This window comes from Epinephelus lanceolatus, chromosome 19 (assembly GCF_041903045.1).
Source record: "Epinephelus lanceolatus isolate andai-2023 chromosome 19, ASM4190304v1, whole genome shotgun sequence".
Taxonomy (NCBI): domain Eukaryota; kingdom Metazoa; phylum Chordata; class Actinopteri; order Perciformes; family Serranidae; genus Epinephelus; species Epinephelus lanceolatus.
In genome coordinates, this window is record NC_135752.1 from 29,456,237 (window position 1) to 29,482,903 (window position 26,667).

Consider the following 26,667-nt stretch of genomic DNA (forward strand, 5'->3'; position numbering starts at 1 on the left):
TAATGGGTAATATGCAGCAGACCCTGAACAGTGAACTGGCCTTTCATGAAGTCAATAATTCAATGATTTTAATCTTCCTTTGTCTTGTGAGAGAGGTTTAATAGGAGCAATAAAGGGCTGCACATGTACGGCAGAGCTCAGGCATGCAGACCACAGACACTCCACAACTGCATGTTTTAATGAGGAGATGATTTTTTAATCTTTTACTGACTCTTACTTTACACGACACATTAGTTGTCAGTTTTCTTAGATAATAGATGTTTGTTATAATAAACACCCTGAAGGAGGTCAGACATGAATTCAGCAGCCCAAAGCATGTCAGCTGATTAGTAAAGCACTGACATGATGTGTTTAGTTGGCTCTTTGTGTGCAACTCATTTCCTGCAAATAAAAAGAGGACTCATTATTTGTTCTGGGTGATGTTACTGTGAGTGAGTGATGAAGTTAACAGATCAGCTGTTAACAGCGACACAAATAGATGCAAGTGATTTAGTTAATGTCAGAAAAGTGATGAGTGAAAGTGAAAGAAGACGGAAGTAAGCTGGGCCTGGATTTATGTGCGCAGATGATCTGACTTAATGGTGTTTTCTCTTCTAAACAAACCATTAAAGGGACAGTTCACCCCAAAATCAAAGGTGCATATGTTACCTCTTACCTGTGGTGTTAGTTGTCTAGATTGTTTAGAGTTGCTGAGTGTTGCAAATATTTGCTGTAGAGATGTCAGAAATTATGACCCAGTTACTCAATATCATACAATATCCTACATATCATGTAAGAGCTATTTTCTGTCTACCAAGCTACACCCACCAACCGTGTCACTGTGCAGAAGGAAGCGTGCATCTATTCCTAGCTTACCTAGCACCACCAAGCTAGCTAACTTCACAGCTCAGCCAAGGAGGATGCCCTTTATGTTTACATCTCATGCTGTCACAATCAAAAGCCTCTCGTCCATGAGTAGATGCGCGCCTCTGCACAGTGATACTGTTGGCGAGTATAGTTCAGAAAATAGTTCGTACATGAAACTGTTCAAGGTCTGCACATTATCTTGAGTCAGCACATTTGATACGATACGATACGATATGATATGATACGGTACAATACAGTACGGTACGGTCGATACGGTACGATATGATATTAGATACTTTTTTGTCCCCAGAGAGAAATTTGTCTTGGATTCTCCCAACAGCTTAAATACTGCTTGGTAAGCGGCCCTACACGTCAAAATATGACGCGCGAGGTACCCCTTCTTTTTGGATGCACAGGGATGGCGTGTCAATTTACACTTGTTACATGCATTGTGTCTTTTCAAAATCAACTTATGTTCTCAGAGAAAATGTACAGTTTCAGCTCTTTATCAGGTGCAGGCAACAAAAGTACATGATTTGGTTTAAAAAATTAAGTGTCTGTACTTGACGAGTTGGGAGTGAGACCAGGTCATAATTTGTGCAAAGAGACATTGCCATTCAGTTTTCAAATGTTTTTCTTTGGCGCTTTTAGCACCACAAGCTGAGTGCCATCAAGTTCCATTATATCCAGAGAAGGCAGACATCCATATCTTCAACACTCAGCAACTCACACCAGAACACTTTTGATTGATAAATAGCACTACATGAGTTCCATTTTTATAAATTGAAGGTGAGACCTTCACATGTGCTTTTCCTGCATTTACAAGTAAAAATCTGCTTCTGAAAAAGTTATATATCAGTTATTGGTTGTTTGTGTAACACAATATTCTTTTGTAATATAAACAGTATAATGGTTTTGCAAAGTATTTAATATTATCTTACTTGCGGACAGCTTTTATTACTTTTATATCTTCTGTGCTTTGCCGTGATGCTCTGATTGTTATGTTTGCTTAAAAATTTAATTGTCAACAGAGAGTAAATTGATTAGCATAGATTAGATCCTCTGTCACCCATAAAAACCCCGGGGCGCCTGCAGCACAGCAGATTTCATTTAGCTTCGCTCCACTTAATTCTCTTTTCTCAGTCAGATCCCATTGAGACTGAGTTCGTCTAACGTCTGGTTACCAGGAAACATGAATTTCTGAGGCCCCCTGGTGACTGTGTAAACAGAGATGATCAGTTACTGAACCTCGCAGCTGTTTATGTTCAAAGATGAGATCCCGTATGAAAACTGGCCTTCACTGGCCTTAAAGGAATACGCCGATGATTTGGGAGTTATGCCCTTTCTCTATCATTTTCATATTGAGACAACATGATCAATATCTTTTTTTGTGTCTGTTCGTCCAGTGGCTGGGTCTCAGCAGTTAGCATTGCGGCTTAGCTTAGCAAATACAATTGAAGTCTATAGGGGGTCAGTAGCCTACTCGTAAAAGTGAACAAATAAACATTACAGAAATCCTGAAACCCTGCTTAAAACAAACGTCATTCAGTGAAGGTGCTTCTTTAGCGCATTCATGCACAACACCGGGCATGGCCTGAATACACACAGACACAGAGACAGACAGGAACACACATGGAAACATAAAGGAAAAACTAGAATGACAGCTGGGACCATGACGCCATAGACCTGTGTTTGAAAGGATTCTTTATCAGAGTGATTACCTTGTCTCTGTTTTGTATTGGCAAAATATGTTTTGGTGACAGCATGTTGTAGCCCAGATTACTTGTGTTCATGCTATGTTTTTAATGCGATATTCCCACAATATTTAATAATAATGTTTATAGTAAATCATTTTATTTAAGGCACATTTCAAAGCACCCAAGGGCACCTTACAAGACACAATTAAAAAACAAGCAGCAATGTATCAATGCATCATAAAGCCAAGCAAAGCAGTACTATACAGTAATACGTTCATGAAATAAGTAGGCAAAAATCACAATTATAAACACAAAGTATAAAACTGTCATCATCAGTGCAAATCTTAATGTAGGTGAAACGATCTGTATCAAGATCAGACCAAATTTGCTATCTTGAAAAGGTGTATTTTTAGAGGGGTTTGAAGGTGGATGGAGATTCATCCTTAGATTAGAATTGCAAATGTCTTGTGGGAGAGAGTTACAAAGGTGTGGGATAGCCCCTTTTACACTGCCAGATTTTCCGCGAATGTTGGGCCGTTTTGCCAGCAAGCTGCGAGCTGATCCGAGGTGCCCAGTTTTCCGCCTTGTAGGGTAGACCTATTGGCGCAACCCTTTTAGTTTAAAAAGACCGAGGCGGCCTTCCGCAATGGGAGGGGCTGTTGATGACTTGTGGGAAGAGCTGGCGATTTATAAACAGGAAACAGCTGATAGCAGGAATTAGTGAGCAGCTAGTAGCAAGAGGGAAACGCAAACCTGACAGACACTGTAAAGATGAGCAACTGGGTAAACAAGGAATTGCGCGCCCTCCTTGCCCTCGCAAATGAAGAGGCCATTAACCGTCAGATGACGGGGACGGTGAAGAATGGGCCGATTTACGAGAGAATTGCCGAAGGACTGTGCAGCCGCGGCTTCCCTCCCACGTCACTGTTTACGTCACACGCTGAGCTACACGTTTTGTTACTTGCTCACGCCCCCCACTGCCCCGAAAAAGGCACATTCTGTATCAACAAAAGTAGGCAGGTGGCATTTTGCCACACTCCCCGATTTTGTTTTTATACTGCCAATGCTAATAAAAGGCTGATCGGGCTTTCCTGCAAATTTGCACAACTCCTGTCCTGCTTATATGCCCTAAAGACAGGATGCAAAAGAAAGGATATGTTCTTCATTTCTAACTTCATTTCTAAGCTTCCAACTTTTAAGCCATGGTGTTTGTGAATAGATTTTCATCTGTCATAAACGTGTTTCTCTTAGTTCAACTCAAAGTGAACATGATTACATGCGCAGAGAGGCCGGGTAGTTGAACCACAGCTGTACTGTACAACCCAAACACGCAAACACAACAGTGTACATACACCATATCTCTGTTAGCCGAGGAAAAATAAAGTCTGTTATCTCTGAGTCATGCTTCCTCTTTTAGTTCAGGGCCCATCCTGCTGAAGGTTGTGGCCCCTTTTTAAACTCCTGCATTTATATTATCAACATCTGTTTTCTTCTCTGCAAGCACTTTATTTTAACACCAGTTAAAATAAAGAGTTAGTAGGTGCCGTGTTAAGTATCTGAGCTGTGGATTGGATTTGTCTACACCTCACCTTCATTTAGTTAAACATGTCTTTACATAACCGAATGTTTTAAGCAATCCCTCAGATATCCACTATTCCGTCTCTACTTCAAGGTCCCTACACAACATCTGCACCAACCACATTAATAAAGAACTATCCTTTCTCATCTTGGACATTTTTCATATTTACTATTAATATATTTTGCTTGCTTTCATTATAAAATCAATCATTTGTTTTTAATGCACCCAGCTGTTGTGCTAAAAACATTAATAATGTATGGCATAATTGTTCTAATTTATGTTGTCATGCTCAGTGGCAGCCACTATTTATTTGTCTGTGTCTAATTTGTTGCTCACCTTGCCAGCTGTGTGACTAAAGAACCTAAATATTTACAATTATCGGTCTCGGTTTTTGATGAGCTTTAATCCTGTTACCTCCAAACTGATCCCTTTAATGATCAGCATTTGTTATGAGTAAGATATAAATTTTGAATAGCTGATATTATGATGGGACATAGTTTTGAAGTATAAAGTACAGTACTGGTGCTGTCTTGTCAAACTGCTGTTGTTTAGTATAAATTTTTAAAGAAAGAGAGTCTGGGAATCTGTTTTTTGACAGAGTCTGACAGTGATCCAAATTCAGCCAGAAGTGGCTGCACATTAGGGAGCTTGTCTTCCCAAAAAAAAAAAAAAAAAAACCTCAGATTTCCCCACTGATTACACTTCTGTGAGTGACAGCCTGGCTGTTAGCATGATGGCTCGCCCGGAATTTCTTTTCACCACCAAAGGCATCTAAATCTGTGACAAAGACATAAGAATTAAGGGCGATTTGTTCACGCTGAAAATTAAAGATGGTGATTAAAACATTTGGACTGTAAGCATTTGAGCTGATGCTGCTATAATCTGAGGGTGCAGCATGAAGTTTTAATGTCTTGGCCAGTTATTTTGCTGAGACAGATGATGATAACTGATGTGATGAAACTTGTGGCAGGAAGTAACCACAGGGGCCAGCGAGTGAGGAAAAACAAATCAAGTCCAAGAAGAAATTAAGTTGAAAAAATTGAGTCCAGATATATCAATATAGCAAACGTAACTTTCAGAAATAAAATAAGAATCTCAAGTTTCATCTGTATCACAGCAGAGACCTCAATCAAAATGAGTTAGTCATTCTGTATTAGGCAATATTTCAATTAATAGGGTCAATTTTAGAATCATGCAAAATATATTTTGTCTTACTCTATCATTGTTTTATAATTTCTGTGCATTCATAACTGAATCCACTTACAGCGGGATACAAATCCTACAGCAAATACTGGCTTTCAGTTGAATTATTGTTAAATGTACATAGATTGGTCTACATAATTTCTGGTATTTTAGTTCCACAATTCATACAGTTGGTCTCACATTAAAAAAGTACATATATGATAAAGTTGTTGTAAGTGACTGAATGAAATCCGGGTTTATTACTGTTAATCAAGACAAGGACTCAAGTTTAATTAACCTCTTAATCCCCACAAACTCACCAGTGAGTCAGCCATGACAAACTCATGCTGTGCTGCAGACCATTTTTGGAAACCACAGAACTTTGATGATGCACAAGACAAATTTGATGAAATATGGGTGGCTGTGGCTCGTCCAGAAATCGAATATTCAATCCCTGGCTCCTCCAGTCCATATGTCAAGGTATTCTTGGGCAAAATACTGAACTCTAAAGTGCTGTACCATCTCTGTGTTACTGTGTGTGAAGATTTATGCTGATGGTTAGTAGTAGTATGGTAGTATAGCCTTGGCCCCCAGGGTTTGAATGTGTATGTGAACAACCCGGTCTCACTCCCAACTCATTAAATACCGGCACTTGGTCATTAGTCCTCTTCATCAGAAACCAATGCACAGAGGCACCCTTTAGCAGCAGTATGAGACACACAGGGCGGCAGCATGTTTTGGCAATTCGAGCAGTTGCTGTGGTATAAAGAGCGAGAAACAAACTTTCACCCGGGAAACCACTGTTTGTGTCCATCGAGTTATTTTAATAACAACGTAGTATGCTATAATACATACCATCAAACTCTAGTAACGTATCATGAGGTGACATTATTTAAAAAATTGAGCATAGCGTTAGTTCAGACATGACACAATGTCAAGCTCAGCTCACATCCCAGCTACATCAGCTGATCTCAAACAGCCAGTCAACTGATGGAGCAGCTGATTGATGAAAGGGACTCAGCTGATAGATCACATGATTCCTTTCTATGCAACCAGTTGGTGAATTCCATTCAGGGCACCCTATTTAAACTGCTCTGGCCTGCCTACTGTTGCTGCTTCCTCTGCAAGCTGCTTTGCAACCCGCCTCCACCCCAGCTCCTTCTTTTCATGTTGTGTCTGACTTATCAATGTCATTTCTGTTTGTCACTGATGCTGCCCTGTTCTGTTCCTGTGGGGTCTTTGCTGCTGTTCTTCCTGCCTTAGGCTTTCCATGTAGGCGCATGGAAGGGCAGGGAGGTTTGCTCTCTCCACATTAGGCTTTCCACGTAGGCGTATGAAAGGGTGGAGAGGTGTGCTCTTTTCACCTTAGGCTTTCTGCGTAGGCCTGAGGAAAGGCAGAGAGGCGCAGAACACAGCCACACTGCCAAATATGATACTGCAAATGGAAATAAAGTTTTTCTTTGACAAAAGTGGTCCTGACTGAAGATTTTTACCAATGTTCTAAGTTTATTTTGACAAGACACACTGCACATAACAAGCGTAAACTGAAATGCTGTCCCTCAGTGGTCAAAACTGACAGTGGAGACGTACCAGGAGCATTATATTATGACGTGTAGACACTGACCAAGCATCCGTATTTGATGAGTTGGGGATGAGAATATGTTGAATCGGCGAATGTTGCATGTAATTTGAGCTACATAAGTGCATCTAATGTATTTTTAATTTGGGGGTGAACTGGCCCATTAAATTTATATTTCATCAGTTACAGTCCTTTCTCTGTCTGCGACAAACACATTCTGTCAAATATTTCAAACAATAGCTTTATTGCCTGGCTTTATATTAATCTAACTTTTTATTAAAGTTTCTGTGTGTGTTTGTGTCTGCTCTTCTTTCTTTCACTGTTGTTCTTTATTAGCTTCTTTGGTAAGCACCCTGGTAAAGCTTTTCCTATCTGAAATATACTATACTTATATAACATACAGACAGAGGGGAGTCACGCAGGAAACATTGTTTTATATGAAGGCTCAGATACATCAAATCCCATGAGGCTACAATCTCAGTGATGTACCTCATGGCCTATACAATGAGTGTCTACCCTTTCTGTGAATGTGTGCCATAATGTCACGTCTGTGCAGCTTTCCAGAAAGGATTCAACTGTGGAGGCTGATGCTGAGTGCATTCCCACACATAAATCACTGCACATCTTGTCAGGATGACTCCTTGGGGGGGTTCTTTAACAATAACGCTCATACAGTGAAAATATGGTCCTCAGTGTTACTCAATGCCTGGGTTACTGTATGTACATGCGGTACTCCTGTTATGCCTCAACTACCACTTATATCAATACCATAAATCCATGTGTGATGATGTTTTATCTGATCTGCTGAGCTTTTATTGGACTTATTAAATGTCCAGTGTGTAAGATTTAGGGGGATTTAGTGGCATCTAGTGGTGAGGATTGCAGATTGCAACCAGCTGAAACTTCTGGTTAAAATTCCTTCAGTGTTCATCGTTCAGAAGGATTTTATCGGGAGCTGAAGTATCTACAGAGGTCTGTTCCTCTCAAATTCAAACGAACCTGGTGAAAAAAATCCATATTTTTCTGATGCTCTTGTCTGGAGGGGCTGCTAACTACAGTAACCAACGCGAAAACGCAAACCCAAAAACATGAATGGCCCTTTCTAGAGCCAGTATTTGGTTTGTCAGTTCTGGGCTACTGTAAAAACATGGCTGTGTAACATGGCATTCACCATAGACGGGGACCCGCTCCCTGTGTAGATATAAACTGGTCATTCTAAGGTAACAAAAACACAAAGATTCTTAATTTCAGGTTAACATATATTAAAAATATATATATCCCCCTAAATCCTACACACTGGACCTTCCAATTTTCCAAACACAATCCAATCACCTGGGACACCAAGCAGGACTAAAGCTTTGTCCCAGTCCCATTCTGCATGTAATACCATGCAGAATGGACTGTATGCAAAAGTTCACAGTGTCCTGTTTTTGGAATCAGCATACAAAGAAGTGATTTAGTTTGGCTTAAAAAGACAAGATTCAAAACTTCTGATGACAAACATCAAACTGTAAAATACTATTACTGGTAATACTGGTAAATACTTCATTCTCTGTTTTCTTAGATCTTCTGTCACAGCATCCTCCACAATTTGTTTCTTTGCTTTAAGCAACTCCTCATTCTCTTATTTAGCTGTCAGGCACGCAACTTTACTGTCTCATAGCACTGTTTGTATTGTGTTAAAAACTTGTTTCCGCAGCTCTCTAGTGTCCAACAAATCAGTTATTCCAGCTTTTAAGGTACCAAGTTAGGTTTTCTCGTAAACAAAGTGTCTCTCTACATTCATTACTCACCAAAATACATTGTGTGTATCCTTGAGGTCTAAAAATATGTTGAATGCATTTCCCTCTTCATGAAGCATTTGTTAAAGTTTGAAACCTGCATTGTTTATATTCATGTTTACATGGTAGCAGTCTTCTTCTTCCCTGCCTTTGCTGGCTCATAGCTGCTTTTAACCACCTGTATGTTAGTGGAATAGTGTGAAACTATGGTCAGGAATCTGCATTAAGGTTGGGCAATATGTTAAATTTTTCAAGCCCGCCACTGTCAGCCCAACAATCGTATTTGTGCAGGTGTGTACTGTCAAGAAGTTTCAGTCCTTCGCTTTCTTAGTCTAGTAAGTGCATTGGTTGTTGACGTTCTGGGACGCTGTGTGAAGCTCTGCCTGTGACATGCATTGTCTTCCTTCAAAATACACTTCTGTTTACATGCAGTCTCTTTCAAAATAAATGCACTACATTGGTACAACACCACCAATTGACATTTTTTAATCCTTCATCAACAAATGCATGTGGTTTGGTTTAGGCAATAAAAACAGGTTTTGGCTGTCTAATCTTAGGGGACGTGAACACCGCTCTCCTGGGTGAAGGTCGGTGTCTACTGGACCCATCCACCACCCCTCCCGTCTGCCTGCTGCTCTTGTCCTGCTGTGTTTCCCCCAGAATCCGCCAGGCACCGTTAAACTATAACAGCGACCAGCCGTGTATCATGCCGACGTTAAAGGACAGCTTTTTTCGTCGGTGTTTGACGCCGCAAGTCATTGCCCAAATGCTGGATTTCGAAAGCTTCGGAGTGAGATTGGATTGAAATAAACCCCTAATTCGCTGAGTTACATGTGAAAACATGCTGGCTTTACACACACTTTTTTCCCCCGCCGTCACCCAAAAATAACTGTAAATGTCCTCAGCCAGTCATGATATATTTGTCCTATCGCCTAGCATGCATCATGTCACCCATGTCCTCTGCAAACTTATGCTGACCCCATCATAAAAGTATTGCTTTCCAGTGCTGCTAGTGGCCACAAATAAGCTACCTTTCATTTTGTCATTTTTCCTGCGTAAACACTTACACGTGTTAGACGCTTATATTAAAGTCCCACCTAGAATTAGTATGCAGTACACTGACCACATTGATGGAGGAAAGAAAATTGTACCCTCGATGAAAAACATGAAATACTTTCATTCCAACACTGACTAAATAATTTATAAGATCCCGTCTGTAGTGAAAGATTCAGGTTAGCCCTTTAAAAGTTTCATGATTTTAGGAAAACTTCCTTACCACATCCATGCCAATTCTAACGAGGGCTCTCACAGTTACAGAGCCACTTAATGAACTCTTCATGGGTCTACTCAGTTAGTAACTTGAATTATATTCAGTCCATCATCACTGAAGAAAATATTCTTTTTGAGGCAGAGAGAACTGAAACTGAAAAATGGGAAGTATTGCTGCTCACAGATGCTCATTAATTGGCGGACATTGAGCTGCTGCTAGTGTCAGTGTTCTCTGTCTATTTGGGTCAGTTTGGATCCACCACATTTTGGATTTGGAGTAACTGTGCACAGGTTTATTCAGACCGGGTGTGACTGTCCTGGTGTCCCTTTCAGATCACGTCTTTGTGTACTCACTATGCTAATTATGTGTCATTTTAAGATACGAAGAATTAGCATGCAGCATCATGTTGGGACACAGCTCATGTTTGTTTTGAGTGTGATAATAATGTTGCGGTGATAGAGGGAAGCTTTGCAAATGTGTTTCCTGTGGTCATTAATCACTGGGTGAGACTCAGGTAAGGTTACCTAGTGGCATGCACACACTCTCTAAGGGGCACTGACGAAAATTAAAAACGGGACGTCCAGATACACATGGCTGATCCGGAGGGACCCCGTCACTCCCTCTGTGCACACCGCTGCAGCAGCCTTTCTTTATTTTCCTCCCTCCCTCTTTCTCTTCCTGTTTCTGTCATCACTTACTTCAGGCTGCTATGTGTGAGAAAAACGACCATGGGTAACCAATCTGGCCGTGGCGCTGAGGAGCAACCTGTGTGTTATGTTTTGACAACTTGGGATTCATTACTGGGGTTAATTAACAGTCAGATGTAGCAGGAGACGGAGGGAGAATGAGGAGAGGAAGTAGAGAGGGGAGGGTAAAGGGGTGAACACCGGCTCTTTGGCTGTGTTGTTTTTGTTTACTGAGGCAGGAGTGAGTGAGGAGCTCAATAACACATCTCAGACCTCCACCTGAGCCGTGCACAAACTGATCTGATACAAAAGTGAACACACCTGCAGAATGTGATGTAGCGTTTTTCTTTTGAGTCTTTTAAGCTCTATTTACTAGCTTTGAATCACCCACAGTAATGTGTTTGGTTGGCATTTGTCCAGAGATATACTTACAACATAAATACTGACACACTGAGTGCAACCGCTTTATATATTTTTATACTTATTGTAACATCATCTAACCTTGCCACTGATATACAGTCTATAGTGTACTTCATGCCCAATCTTATAAGGCGATGAGCAATAAGGCTCTCAGTTGGTTTTCCAGCTCATCCCAAAGGTGTTTGATAGGGTTGAGGTCAGAGCTCTGTCGCAAACCAGACAAGTTCTTCCACATCAACGTGAGAAAATAATTTCTTATGGAAGTGTCTTTGTGCACAGCGTGATCTCATCCCTACTTGCCATATTTTGATGCTTAATGCATCGTATCCTGACACAGGGGTTTGGCGATTGGGTTAAGGCAACAAAACTACATAGTCAGGGTAAGGAAAAGATTGTGGTTGCCATTAGTCACATCAGTCATGACTATGACTATTTGTCAAAATGATTCAATGATGATATTTAGTCTCACACAGGACACGAACACTGGTTTCCTGGGTCAAAGTCCTATGCTTGTTGCACCCATCCACCACCCCTATCACCTGAGCCAAGCAGACTGTCTTACTCTATATACTACGTCCATTGCTCTGACTGTCTAATAATGATGTTGATGGGTTTACACTGGAGTTTGTTGAAAGCCCTCAGCATCTCAAACAGACGGTAAAGGGTGTGTTGTGCATTTGTAGTGTTGTTTTTTAAAACCTTGGATTGAAACCGGGCTGTTGTGCACAGGGCGATGTATTCATGTTGAAAAAAGGAAAGAAAAACCGTGACAAACAACACCAGACTACAGCGTGATCTCATCCCTACTTGTCATATTTTGACGCTTGATGCGTTGTATCGTGGCGCAGTGTTTGTTGGTTAGGTTAAGGCAACAAACCCACTTAATTAGGGTAAGAAAAAGATTGTGGTTGACGTTTGCCACGTTAGTCGACTCATGTGATTAACGTTTGATTTGAGAAAATAATTAAAGGGTGATATTTAGTTTCACACAGGACATGAACACCGGTCTCCCAGGTCAAAGTCCTGTGCTTGTTGCACCCGTCCACCTGTCCTCCCACCTGTGCTAAGCAGATTTTCTTACTATTTATACTACGTCCATTGCTCTGACTGCAATTATGACGTCCATGAGTTTACATTGGAGTTTGTTGAAAGCCTTCAGCATTTGAAAAATACCTTAAAGGGTGCATTGTGCATTTGTAGTGCTGTTTTTTTGAAGACCTAGTGAAACTAGGCTGTTGTGCACAGGACGGTATTGTCTTGTTGATACAGGAAAGGAAAACCATGATGAACAACCCCAGACAAGAACAAGAAACAGCTGGACAAGCTGATTAAGAAGGCTGGATCAGTGCTTCGCAGGAGCATGGATTCAGTGGGGACTGTGGTGGAAAGACTCACACGGAGCAAGGTGTAGGCCATATGTGGGAATTATAGCCACCTTCCTCACAATAGCATGGCAGGACAGAGAAGCAGCCGCAGTGAAAATGAATAACAAAATAATAAAATACTTCTAGTGAGTCGTGAGTGATGATTTTGAAGGACTGCTTTTGTACAAGTCTATATATGATTTTTTAGACTATCCTGCATGGTGTTCATTAAACCTGCTTTTGTATTTATTATGTAAGCTATAAGAAAGCATACAGGGTTACCACTATTGCTGTTACGTCAGCTAGCAAGAAAAGTAGATTGAATTCATCATTGGCAAAGATGCAGAGCGCATTATGAGAAAAGCTTTTTATTGCAAAACACCCAACATCCATAACATGGCGGAATTACATATCTCGTCTCTCCTGGGTACGCCCCAGGGTCCCCAGGAAGAGCTGGAAAGAGCTGCCGGGGAGAGGAATGTATGGAATACTTTGCTCGGCTTGCTGCCCCGTGACCCGGCTTCAGATAAGTGGTTGAAAATGGACGGATGGATGGACCCAGCATCCATTATATCAATCATATGTCAGTGTTAATTGTTTGTTTTATGTCAGATAGCTTTTTCCCTTTGGTGGTATATGATGTAATGTCACTCATTACTGCTCCTTTCATGTAATTACTTAAGTCATGTTAGTTTATTCTGCTAACTTCCAGTACGTGGCCCACTATTTATGCTTTGGATTAAAATTGTAAAAGGTTTGATTCCACCTCTAGGACAAGACCAACAACTTCCCCAAGATCTGACACAATTTACTGTTAAAAATATGTCCATTGTCTTTCTTTTTCCATTTATGTTGGATGTAAAGGAAATAGGAGGTTGTCAGGCCAGAGCTGATCGAGCGTGATCAGGAAAATCAGAGCTAAGTTACATCCCCGCCTGAGGATGTGAGCAAGCTTGTTTTAGTCTGTTGCCTCCGAGTTGTTTATGAGTCTAATAAGGAGGAAGTGAATGTGTGTTTGTGTGCATGCACGTATGCGCATGCATGCAGTGTTAATTTAGAACCACAGCACTACAACAGCAGCCATATTTGATGGCGAGCGGCTCTGGCAGCCACGATGACTTCATGAGTACCCCCTTCTGTCCTCATGTGCATTGTGGGAAATGCTTGCTCTCCTGACTCTGTCACAGCTGTCCACTCATATCATATAACGTCACGGCGATACAGCCCACCACCATTCACACACATGCGCACACACTTTCCACTTTTGTTCACAAACTGGATATGACATACTGAGGCCCGTCTCATGATTGGTTGGCTCGTTTCCTATTAGATGAGACGGTAGAAACGAGGTCTAATTGGCAAGAAATGGTCTGTGTCTAATGATGAGGTCTGTTTCCTACATTGTGTGTTGTTGGTGTGCGTCTGCCTGCTCATTCATGCTCCCCTGTAACTGAAATAGAAGAGACATTTTAGACATGATTGTGTTTATAGGATGCAAAGCTGTGACACCAAAGTTCTGAGACATAAACTGAGAGATAAAAAATACAGACAAGTAGGTCACACTGAATGGATTTTAGGTTTTGGCAGTGCAGATACAGTCACCTATCTTGTCCCTGTAATTTTATATCACCATTTACATATATATACTGTGATGTAGTGTTGTCTTTGGAGATAATTTGAGGCATAGTTTGTACCAGATGTTTTTGCCAATCCAGTGAGCTAAATCCCTTCCCATTACCATTTACCATTCAGTAAAAAAAAAAATGCTGTGATTTGAGTATTGCAATAAAGCGATCCCGCTTAGAATCTCATCTCTGCTTTTGCAGATGATGTGGTTCTGTTTCATCACACCATGACCTCCAGCATGCACTGGGGTGGTTTGCAGCCGAGTGTGAAGCAGTCGGATGAAAGTCAGCACCTCCAAGTCTGAGGCCATGGTTCTCTGCCGGAAAACAGTGGATTGCCCCTCAAGTTGGGGAGTGGGTTACTGCCCCAAGTGAGGAGTTAAGTACCTCGGGGTCTTGTTCAAGAGTGAGGGTAGAATGGAGAGTGAGATGGACTGGCAATGATGCGGGTGGTGCCCCGCTCCGTCGTGGTGAAGAGGGAGCTGAGCTGGAAGGCAAAGCTTTCAATTTACTGGTCCATCTACGTCCCAACCCTCACCTATGGTCATGAGCTCTGGGTCATGACCAAAAGAGCGAGCTCTCAGATACAAGCGGCCGAAATGAGTTTCTCAGAAGGGTGGCTGGGCTCAGCCTTAGAGATAGTGTGAGGAGCTCGGACATCTGAAAGAGCTCGGAGTAGAGCCACTGCTCCTTGGCGCCAGAAGGGGTCGGTTGAGGTGATTCGGGCATCTGATCAGGATGCCTCCTGGGCGCCTTCCGTTGGAGGTGTCCGGGCATGTCTAACTGGTAGGAGGCCCCGGGGCAGACCCAGAACATGCTGGAGGGATTACATATCTCATCTGGACTGGGAACACCACAGGGTCCCCCAGGAGGAGCTGGAAAGTGTTGCTGGGGCCTGCTGTCCCTGCAACCCGGCTTCGGATAAGGGGTTGAAAAAGGATGGATGGATGGATGGACCTTCTCACTGAATTGCAACTTAGCCAGCAATGGCCTAAACCTAGCAGAGATGTCAAAGAGATGGATACCATGGTATAGATTGTGAAATAAAATCATTGACAGGTCACTCGTGAAATATGTGTCATGGAAATGACATAGAAATGAGAGGGAATATTGATTGGTTGTGGTGTTTGACAATAAGGTCTGACTTTTACCAGAATCATTAGGAGTTATCCTCTGGGAAACATAGATGCCCACACCAAAATCAATAGGATTTTGGGTGGAAGTTGTCAATAAGAGATGGACAAGCCCGCCAACTGAAGTGCAAAACAATTGAGTTCTTTTGGTCTGAGGTTTACAGCGGATCAATAACATTTGACATAATGTTGATAGTAATCCAATAGACACAGACAGATATTTGTACAGACAAAAAACATATGCAGTTTGACAAGTCATTAGGCAGACAGATATTTTTGTCTTGCCTATACTACCTTTCCAGAGCAGCAGGAAACTCATCATACAAATCATATATTATACAGTGATTGCCCTAATTACGAGCGGATTATGAGACAATGGGACCCTGGGCACAGTCGTTTTGTGTCTCTTCGTGATATTTTGCCTCTATTTACAGTTATTTTATGTCTCCTCACAGTCCCGTTGCATCTCTTTGTGGTCATTTTGAGTCTTTTCCCGATAAGTACTTGTTAACTTGAGTGAGATTTTGCAGGTGGAGGCCACGGGTCACCTGATACTCTGGACCCCTGGGCGTGTTCCTGCTAGTCCCCTTCAGTAATCCATCCCTGGCCCTAATGTGCTGCCTACTGCCTAGACTGGTGATGGGTCCTGACATAATATCTTGATATGTGCATCTGAATTGTGTCTTTTTTCCTCAGTTAAAAATCCCCCTCTAGTGGCTTTCCCTCCCACTCTGCTCTGCGTCGTGCCTGAAAAACGCCTCTTAGCTGTTCTAAAATCACTGTAACCCACAGCCTCTCGTGGCTTATTGCTTACAGTAAGTAGACCCCTGGCATAGATTGTGACTGGTTCAGGGATAACTCTCACCCCTGAGCTGAAATGGCAGACAGGCAGCACCAGCTCAACAAACAGGTATTGAATTAAAATATTCACTAGCTGGCTCTGTTCAAATGTGAGGCAGAGAGCAATCAGAGAGACAGACAGTCTGTGAGCAGCTGCTAATGTTCAGACAGACAGGCAGGCAGTTCTTCTGTCAGGTTTTCAGCATCATATTCTCTTGTGTGTCCTCTGGGAGCCTCCGTCTCCTCTTACCGGGACGTGTGAAGAACTCAATCACAGCCCCCAGCCCCCAGCTGGGCAGGGTCGCAGTAATTAAACTACATCACTCAGCCTCACGAGAAGGGTGTGTTTCTCCATTTGCCTCTCTGTTTCTCAGATACATCTTTCCACCTCTGTGTTTCTTTTTTCCTTTTGACTGTTTCCTCTCGCTTCCCTTAAAGGAATAGTTAAACATTTGGGGTATGATTGGCTCTTTCTTAAGTTAGAAAAACAACAACCACCCATCACCACCTCTTAGTCTCACACAAATCTACATCATGTTGTTTTTGCACTTCAGTTTTTATACAGATTAAAGAAAAGAGATATAGCTTATTGACCTGTTGGCAGGCAGATTTTTTTTAACCATCGGACAGAGCTAGGCACGCTGTTTGCTGTTTGCTGCTTGCTGCTTGCACTCTTTATGCTAAGCTAAACTAACTGGCTGCTGACTGTAGCTTTTTTTACCACAAAGACCAACCGTCACATCTCACACGTACAAGTGCTGGACGACATAAAAGGAGAAATGTGTTAATATACTGTATATTGTGATGTCTTGAGAGGTCGGGAGCTTTTCTCTTGGAGCTTTGAAGGTGTGGGTGCAGGAGATGACGACAGTAAAGTGTTGCTTTCCAACTTAAATTCAGTCTACTTCAACAGCTCAACTTAATTCTTGCAGACAGACAGTAAACAAAACAAAAACAGATATTTATATCAAACATCCAATTTACTGTCTTGTTGATAATACAACTAAAGCTCTGTTCTTCTCAGTGTCTCCCCTACATGCACTGTTTCCCCTCCCTTTCAGTTCCATTACTAGAGCTATCAGCTTATCTGTTTCAGCTGGGCAGCAACCTTTGTTCTGACTGCCTTGCTTGCTTGCTAAACAGGTTTTGTAGTCCTTTCCTGGATGCCATGATGGTTTGTAGTCCTTGCTGCATCCACCGGGGGGGAATCTATCTCCCCTCAGTGACACTACCTCTCATGACATCACAATATATAGATTAAAATATGTTTCCACTTATGATCCTACATAGACCAGCGGGTCCGTCCTCCTTTGTATTCCTGCGATTATTCCATTTTATAGCAACCAAACACAACCAAAGCACCTCAGCTTAAAAAACGCTGTGCCTCCAAAGCTCCTCAAAGTGCTCCAGGTTGTACGTTTCCAGAGGGGTGCCTGGTGTTTTCAGCTAGGGAAAAAAACACTTTGGTTGGGACCTCAGGCTATCGTACAGGTGTGTTGTGAGAGTGGTATAAATCTACTCAACTTGGAGAGCATTTCCCAAAATATCAAACTATTCTTTCAAAGTTTAGTTAATATTTTTTTAAAGCCCCAAAGCAAGCTGCCAAACAAACAGCCATGTCTTTGCTTTTAAAAATTGGTGTAGCTAACTTGTTTGCAGACAGTTGCCTACCGTATTTACACATCCAATTCTGTAAGTCCACAGACAGGTAGTCACTGCCTTTTATTAAATCAAACAATTATTTGTTTATTATACTACCTGTAACTTTTATTCTTGTATTTTATACCTGTCTTATTCTAATTTAGCTTGTTTGTGTTTTCTGTTCTTTTGCACTTTAAGGACTGTTTTAAATTTTCCATAAATGTTGGTTTATATTTTGTTTCTTTTTCACTTTGTCTCGATTAGGGATGTTCCTAATAACAAATTATCCTGACTTTAAAACAAGAGTTTAAACTTAGCCTAGTCGACTTGTCCAAAAGTAAGAAAACAGTCAAAACTGAGCACAATCTAATTTAAATATTGTCAGAAAAACATATTTTGTTTCTGGTAAGAGCCATTTGAAATCGTTAATTACATTTTTTAGTAAACAAATTGTATTTTAAGTGCAGCTGAAATGTGTGGCACTTTGCATCATGCATTATAAATGTTGCATATCATCCTGCAATACATGACAAAAACTCACTCACAAAGTTGATAGGAGAAGAGCTGACGCTTTCCAAAACTATACTGGCTTGCAAGTTGCTATCTCTGTGTGCCAGCTGAAAGCGTTTTTTCAGCTGCTGGGCTTATTGTTGATCATCTGAGGTCGCACCTTTCACCCGAACATGTTGACATGTTGATTTACGCTAAAAATGTTTTGCCTTTCAAGTAAGTAGGAATGAAAATTTAGCCAGCTATTACCTAGCAAGGTTGGCAATGTTTAATTGACTACTCCATACATCCTTGATGTTTGTGACGTTTCAAGTGGAGCAATGTGAATTGCCTTGTTGCTAAATATGATATATAAATAAACTTGCCTTGCAGTGGTCAAATATTTTCTCCTCGTGAGCATGTCAGCACTCACTTCCAGTCATGTTTGCGAAAGCTCATCTAACAAACTGAGGGAGGAGGTGAACATCAACATTTTTGCCTTTCTCTTTTGTTTTTGTTGCTTTGTTTTATTTTTGCATGAAGAACTAAAATTAATAGACAACCAAGTGAAGTGAAGTGAATGTTCCTTCCTACAGATTTTGATGGGCAGCATGAATCACTCTTCTATCTCTCTGTTTTGTTCTTCCATTGTTTCTTCAAGGTTCAGTTAGTTCAGGTTCTATATTTACTCCAGCAAGAAAGGCTGAATCACAGAATCTAGATATATATTTGATGAACCACACAGATTTATTTTTTATTTTTTGCTTTTGTATGAATATGTGTCTTTGTAAATGTCAGTTTGTTTTGTTTTTATGCGAGTGGTCCGACCCTGCAGATGAGCAAACATCTACCTGCTCAAACATGCTTTACTGTTTGTACCTGTGTGTGATGATATGGAGGAAAGTGCCATGTGGCTCCACGTGTGTGTGTGTGTGTGTGTGTGTGTGTGCATGAGCGAGTGACAGACGATAGCATCACCCTCATATTTCCTGTGCCAGTGTCTGGCGCCCACATGGATATATTGTGGTGATGATAAAGGGATATTAAAACTCATAGCTCCTTCTTCAGCCTGCTCCCTGCCCGACTGTCTGTCTACACAGTCATCAAATCATCCCTTCACAGGCAAATGTGCACACGCGCAGACACACATACATGTGCACACTTAGCAGAACAAAGTGAGTTACTGATTGTGGAGGATATAAAAACAGCACAGAGGGATGATTCATGTTTTTATATCCTCTTTTCATTCTGTTTCTTGGGTCGCTGCGGCTTTGAAAAGACTATTCTTGCTTGCTTCTCATTTGGCCATCAACGACATAAGCAGGACACGGACATTTGAGGTTTGACTTAAATTTGAAGTTTTCCAGGGCAATGTGCAAATTATTTGAACTCTAACTATGCCAACTGAATTAGTGCATAACACACTGCTCAAAAAATTAAATCCTACATCAGATCTTGATGAACAAATTTTTCAAATTGAAAATCGTTACTGATGTACGTTGTGTAATATGTTGAGCACAAAATGACGTAACAACAGTCAGTGGAAACCAAAATGAGGGCTGGATTCAAAATTCATGGATTCATGTGTAGTGTGGTGTATGCACTCCTAACAACATCTTGGCATGCTCCTGATGAGTCAGTGGATGGCGTCCTGGGGGATCTCCTCCCAGACCTGGATCAGGGCATCAGTGAGCTCCTGGACAGTCTGTGGTGGTACTTGGCGGTGTCGGATGCACTGATACATAATGACCCATAGGTGCTCAGCTGGATTTAGGTCAGGGGAACGAGAGGGCCAGTCAATGACATCAATGTCTTCGTCATCCAGGAGCTGCCTACACACTCTGGCCACATGAGGCCGGGCATTGTCCTGCACCTGGGCCCAGCGTAAGGTCTGACCGCCGCTTTGAGGGTTTCATCCCGGTACCTAACAGCAGTCAGGGTACTGTTGACTATGACATTAAGCGTCCCCACATTTTCACCCTGATCTTCCACATAGTTTTTTTTCCAAGTGACAGAGAAAAAGTACAGATTTTAACTAGAACTGGAAACAAAACCAACCTGTAAACATGTTTCCAGTTCTGGTCATTAGAAGCTCATCTCCGTCTTAATACGCTGTGTGTCATGTTTGTGTGTTGGCACAACAACCTACACGGCTTTGCTGTTTCTGTTAATTGTATTTGCTCCTAACCGGAACGCCCATATCATCCTGACATCTGGACTTCAGTGGTGATAAGGGCCGACTGAATGAGTGCTGCAGAAGACACAAGTTTTGCTCTTTAATTCGAGGCAAAGGAAGGCTGTATGTCCAACCCAACCACCAGAATAAATGTTAGCATTGTACTGTACGTTTCAAACCATATATGTTACTTTTGTACTTTATTATGTAGTGGATATGTTCTAACAATGCTGTGGATGATATGTGGTTATGTTTAGACACAAAAACCACTTGGTTATAGTGAGGAAAAGATTGTGTTTTGGCTTGAAACCACCGCGTTTGGTGGCACAAAAGATGCTGGAAATGCAGCGAAAAAACAACTGGTGTCTCCACCTCCTCACCTTCCGATGACAGAGTCTTTGCAGAAACATACAATGCCAACATTTACTTCTGGCAACAGGGCTGGTGTTGCTCAGCTGCATCTGGAGGAGCCTTTCATATAGATCCATTATGACTAATATGTAGCTTTTGGACAGCCCTGAACTGAGCAGCTGTGTGTGACTGTTTTAGTACAACAGAGAGAGACACAGATAGAGTGGGTTTAGATGTTCAGCACCTCGGAGAGAGACAACTCTCTCCCCCCCCCCCCCCCCCCACTGCTTATATCTAAACCTAGCCTCCCATGTGAAGCTGAAAATCATAAAACAGTAAATAAAAACCACAATTTGCATGTGGCGAGGTAATGAAAAAATTATAAAAGAGCATTTGGAAATCCATCACTGTCTGAGAATTTGATGAACTGCAAAGACTCTGCGTGAAATATGTATAATATAATATATTCTATATTACACAGCAAGCAGGCACTTTCATCCCAGCAGACTGATTTCACCCATCATGATAATTCCCATAAAGCACAGATGTGCTTTATCGGTTACCATGCCAACTGGTAACCAGGGAGCGATAAGCGACCTTTCTTGTTTTCTACTTTTTTCTCTGTGTGTGTGTGTGAGAATTCCTTTCAGTCAGTCATGAGTGTATTCTACCCTCCGTATAAAAGCTATTGTACCCTTGAGGATTTTCTGCCTGCTTTGGGGCTCCCGACGGTACTTAACTGAGAGGTTTAAAAAACAAAGCCATTTGGGATGTTATAAATAATATCATTTATTCTCAAATGTGTTTAAAAAAATGCTTCATGAATCATCTCTGTGTTTTTCAGTAGAGGGGAAGCTTCGCAGCAGTTCAGTCTGATTATCATTTCTCTCAGCAAACTGAGGCAGACTTTTCTCAACTCATCATTCTGTCTCCACCATTGTTGGTCAGATTTGCTAACAAGGAAGTGACACAGAATAGAAAGTGATATTACAGACAAAGTCATATTGAGTAACTCTGTCTACGCATAATGACCTTGCACCATGGAGTGTGTCTGCAGCCACACAACAGTGCGGACTGGACTGAAACAAAATGAAAATCTGTTTCACCCTTGTGTTTCAACAGCCCAGTCAAGAAGAAAATGTTGGCATTGTATGTTTGCATTTGTACTTTTCATACGTATCATATCAATATTTCTAAAGTGACCTAGTTCCGATCACATGTATTTGAGCTGCTCATTGAGACGTTAAGGTGATGGCAGATAGCGTGACACCTAGGCAAGATGACTGCCAAGCTGCAAAACGCTGTTGGAAACCAGCAACAAAACCATCTGTTTTTTAGTGAGACATCAATGGCTTTTCAGCAGCATTTGTGCCATCAAGCCGGCAATTTTTTAGTGAGACATCTTCAATATGTCTAGCAGCAACTGCACCACTAAAACTGAATGTCTTTAAGTGAGACATAGGCGACATTTCCAGTTGTGATTGTGCCACCAAAACCAGCTGTTTCGGGCGGTTTGTTTGGTTTTGGGGTGGCAGTGGGTCAGTCTATAGGGACTAAGGTTGGGAACCAGAGGGTCGTCGGTTTAAGTCCCTGTCTGGACTAAGCATGGAGTGTGGGCTGGTAACTGGAAAGGTGTCAGCTCACCTCCTGGGCACTGGCGTGGTGCCCATAACGCAACCCCTTCATTCTGACATCTCCTTCGTTTAATGCATGTATAGGTCCTGTTACACGTGTGTGTGTATTTCAGGACTGTGTGTATATGACAACAAGTGAAAAATTTTAATTCCCCCTTGGGGATTAATAAAGTATATCTTCTTTGTTATTAGCAAGACATTTTCAGCAGTGATTGTCCACCAAAATTGGCTGTTTTTTATCAATACATCAGCTTCATTTTCAGCAGCAACTGGGCCACCAAATCCAGTTGTTTATTAACATGACATCTGCATTTCCAGCGGTGACTGTGGGTCCTAAAACGTGATTTTTTTTCCTGACCACAACCAACTGTTTTTTAGATAGATATTTATTGCCATTGCATATAAAAAACACAACGAAATTTCGTTTGCAGCACCAAAAGTCAGCATAAAAAGGGCATAAATAGGTTAAGGTAATAAATAGATGACCACCATAGATAAATAGACAATGCACAGATAAAATAATGCACAGAAAAAATAAAATAAAATAAAATAATGCACAGATATTGGACTTGTATTTTCAGGCTTTTGTGCCTGAACATAACCATACGCTAACCACAACATTGATACATTGTAAAGAAAAGTTATACATAAATTCAACATATCTGCTACATGCAGAAACATACAATTCCAACATTTATTCTGTCAGTTATCTTGGTTTTAAAGTCAAAATGTGAGTGAGGACATTTTAGCTTCCTTGAAAGCTGCTATGTGACTCCATGTCATCCCTATGTAATTGTACACCTATGAAACAAGGTCCCCAAAGTAAGGAATATGTGGGAATGTTTCCCTCCTCCTAGATTCCAGATCAAATTATTATTATTATTCCAGGCTGCAGTTCACTTACCCTTTATCTCTTTACAGTCATTCTTAATTTTATGTTCCTCCTCCTCCTCCTCTCTTTACTTGTTAACCCCACCCCCCCCTCTCTTTCTGTCTCTCTCCTTTGCCCAGAGCATATTTTTTTTTCTGTGTGTTTCAGTGGAGCACTTAAGTCTCCCCCTCTGTGTATAGCCTGTAATGAGGGCTGCCAGCTGTGGCTCAGTGGCAAATGCATGCACACACACGCACACACACACACACACACACACACACACACACACGCACACACACACACAGGACCTGCCACAGTATGCCGTTCCTCTGCTTGTAGGTAAAAGCAGACATAAAGAGCACATGATGTAATCAGACACACACGTGATCAAGCTATAGGCTGTGTGTGTGTTTGTGAATGTGTTTTGGTGTGTGGTAGAAGGCAGAGATATTATTTGTATACATCTTGAAATGCTTTTCTCTGTTTCATATCTTTGTAAATTCAATATATTTGGATTGCAGACAAAATTTGAAGACTTCGCTGTAATTTGCATTTTTTCATTATTCTCTGACATTTAATAGATATCACAACAAGTTTGTTTATTGGAGAAAAACAAAAACAAATTAAACATAAAATTGTAAGCTGCATCTCTATGATGTGTGTATTAATGCTATAATGAAATACAGTGCCACACTGCAGAGATTTCAACCGTCCGTTCTGTTTGTGTCTGTGTGTGTATATACAGAATCTTGGCCACGGTGGGTTCGGACTTTGACCTGCGAACACTGCGAGCGGTGAGAGTGCTGAGACCCCTAAAACTCGTGTCAGGAATCCCAAGTAAGTCACTCAACATTTGAAGATATTATAATTTCAAGATGGACAAAATGACTCAGTACAAACTTCAGGAAATGGTATCGCTGTGATCTGAACATTGAGATAAAAGGGAAGGATTACATCAGAATAATTTTTCCATCCTTTTGTTTTTGTCTTTTGCTATGATATGTTCTTATATTTTTTACTTCTCTGTCCTACAAGTACACATGTAAATGTAGTAAACTGGCCTTTGACTGTCTTAAGTTCTCATTTTACCTTTAAAATATGAAAGACTAACTTTTATTGATGCACGGATCACTTTCATTTAAGGCTTGAATTCCATGGTAAAAGGATGATTTGTGTTTATTACAACTTGAAACGGACCATCATTTCCATGGGTTATAATGACATTGTACTCACCAGTTTATTTGCTGAGATCTGGGAGAGATTAAAGAGACAGTTACCCCAAAATCAAAAATACATACTTTTTTTTCTTACCTGTAGTGCTACAGTGTCGAGTGTCGGAGATATCAACCATAGAGATGTCTGTAATCTCTCTTTCCAGAAATCATGACCTGGTTGCTCAATATAATCCACAGACCTTGTTGTGAGTGGTTTCATGTAGGAACTGTTTTCTCCTTACTGAACTACTGCTAGCTCACATAGCAACACTGAGCTAGCTAATGTTACAGCTCAGCCACGGAGGATGCCATCAATGTTTACATCTCGTGCTGTCTCAAGCACGAGCATCTTATCCATGAGTAGATGCACGTTTCTTCTGCATCATGATACAAGTAGTGGGTGTTGTTCAGTAGAAAGAAAATAGTTCCTACGTGAAACTGATCACAACAAGGTCTGTGGATTATCTCGAGTAACTGAGTAGTGTTTACTGAAAAGAGACTTTGTCAAATTTATTTGTCAGGTACTTCGAGTACTACAAGCTGAGTGCCATCTAGTTCCATTATATTTAAAGGAGCTATATGTAAGAAATCTAAACCAAGTAGTCGTAAAATCCTCCTAATATGTCACAGAGACTAAGGAATAATGTTCATATAACATACTGATCTCACTGACAACAATAGTACAGCCAGAATATTCGCATTTAAAAAACATTTTTACAGTCCGCAAATCATGTTTATGTTTTGAATTTGTGTTTTGGCCTGTTGCGCCACCCACCGCCGTCTACCAGTCACGCAGTCAGTAGAGTCTCAGCATCAGTTACAGTTACGACTGAGCTACAGCAGCACGGCAAGCAGCATTAGCAGTGTCCTAGTACATAGCATTAGCTGCCGGCTCGTCCTCAGCTGTATCCCGGCAGCAGTGTTAGCAGCAGCGTTAGCAGCAGAGAAGCCGGACTTGCTTGAACGGTCCGGTGGAAAACCGAAGATCAAGGACGCGGCGACGCGGCCCTGCCACGGCAGCCGCCCGTGGGCAAACAAATCGGTCTCCAGCGTGCCGCTGTCCAGCAACCTCAAATCTGTAGGGGAGGGGGGGCGGACACGACTCGTGGCACTAGTTTGAAGTTGAGTGCAGTAACCGTTTTGGCCACATTCTTTCATACAGCACCTTTAAGTAAGGCAGACATCTATTACTATAAGTTAGATGGGGAGAAAAACTTTTTTTTTTTTTACTATTATACTATTTTTCTTTTACTATACCTGTCTACAATGGATAAATTCAAGAACAAAGCGTGCCAACTTGGAAATATAAACTTTGACAGCAGGACCATGGACTTTTCAACTGTCTCATGGTTGACCTAATTATTATATCATTGAATGCTAATGGGCTAAATAACAAGGTTAAAAAGAAAAAGATTTCGCTTCAGATGAAAAGAGATAAAGGGGATGTAATATTTCTGCAGGAAACTCATTTAAAAAGACAAGAACATGAGAAAGTAAAGAAAATAACCAAAGGCCAGGTATGTTACAGTTCGTGTAGCTCAGCTCAACTTGGGGTGGCTATGATTTTTAAATCACGTGTTGACTTTATAAAGGAAACCTGCAGTATCGATAAAGAATGAAGATATGTCATGGTAGCTGGAAAGAGGAGAAATATAGATTGTACAGAGATCTGCTTTATAAATGTATACTAACCACCAGACACGGGTCCAGAACGTATGTCACAGCTGATTGATTTGATAACAACTAAAAGCAAAGGAGTCATGATAGCAGAGGGGAGACCTAGATTTAGTATTGAACCCAAAACTAGACTCATCTAATGCCAAAATACATAGAGCAGAAAAATGTATATCTCCTTAGGAAAGCATGCACAGAATTTGGCCTAAGTGATATATGGAGAATACTGCAGCCACATAAGAAAGAATATATTTGTTACTCAGGAAGACACGGTTTATAACAGATTAGGCTTTTCTTTAATTTTCAAAAAAGATGTAACATTGAGAGAAAAACATAAACAATCAGTTAATCAGATAGTAGAGATCCATCGCTGTTTGCAGACCAACTTCAACTTCATTGTAGTGATGCTGTTGTGTTACTAGATCCAAGCAATAATTTATGTGCGTTCAGTGTTATCATAACTGATAGAAACAACACAAGTAAGACCCAAGGTGCAATAAATCCTATGATCCTTTGAAGCAGGCATTTGCAAAAATTAGACCAAGCCCTGCTAACACTCTCCTCCCTCCCCTCATCGTTTTTCTGTCTCTCAGGTCTCCAGGTGGTATTGAAGTC

General features: G+C 41.2%; 1 protein-coding gene across 5 annotated transcripts in view; it reads left to right on the plus strand.

The window, feature by feature from the left end:
* The window catches only part of cacna1bb (calcium channel, voltage-dependent, N type, alpha 1B subunit, b), a 250,495-nt gene that overhangs the window by 63,508 nt on the left and 160,320 nt on the right, over positions 1 to 26,667 (plus strand). For all 5 annotated transcript variants that reach the window (XM_078162190.1, XM_033647132.2, XM_078162191.1 and 2 more), the window contains exons 3-4: positions 23,910 to 24,001; positions 26,646 to 26,667. The exon at positions 26,646 to 26,667 is cut by the window's right edge and continues 131 nt beyond it. In XM_078162190.1, coding sequence (XP_078018316.1) covers positions 23,910 to 24,001; positions 26,646 to 26,667 — 114 coding nt within the window. The remainder of the gene's footprint in view (positions 1 to 23,909; positions 24,002 to 26,645) is intronic.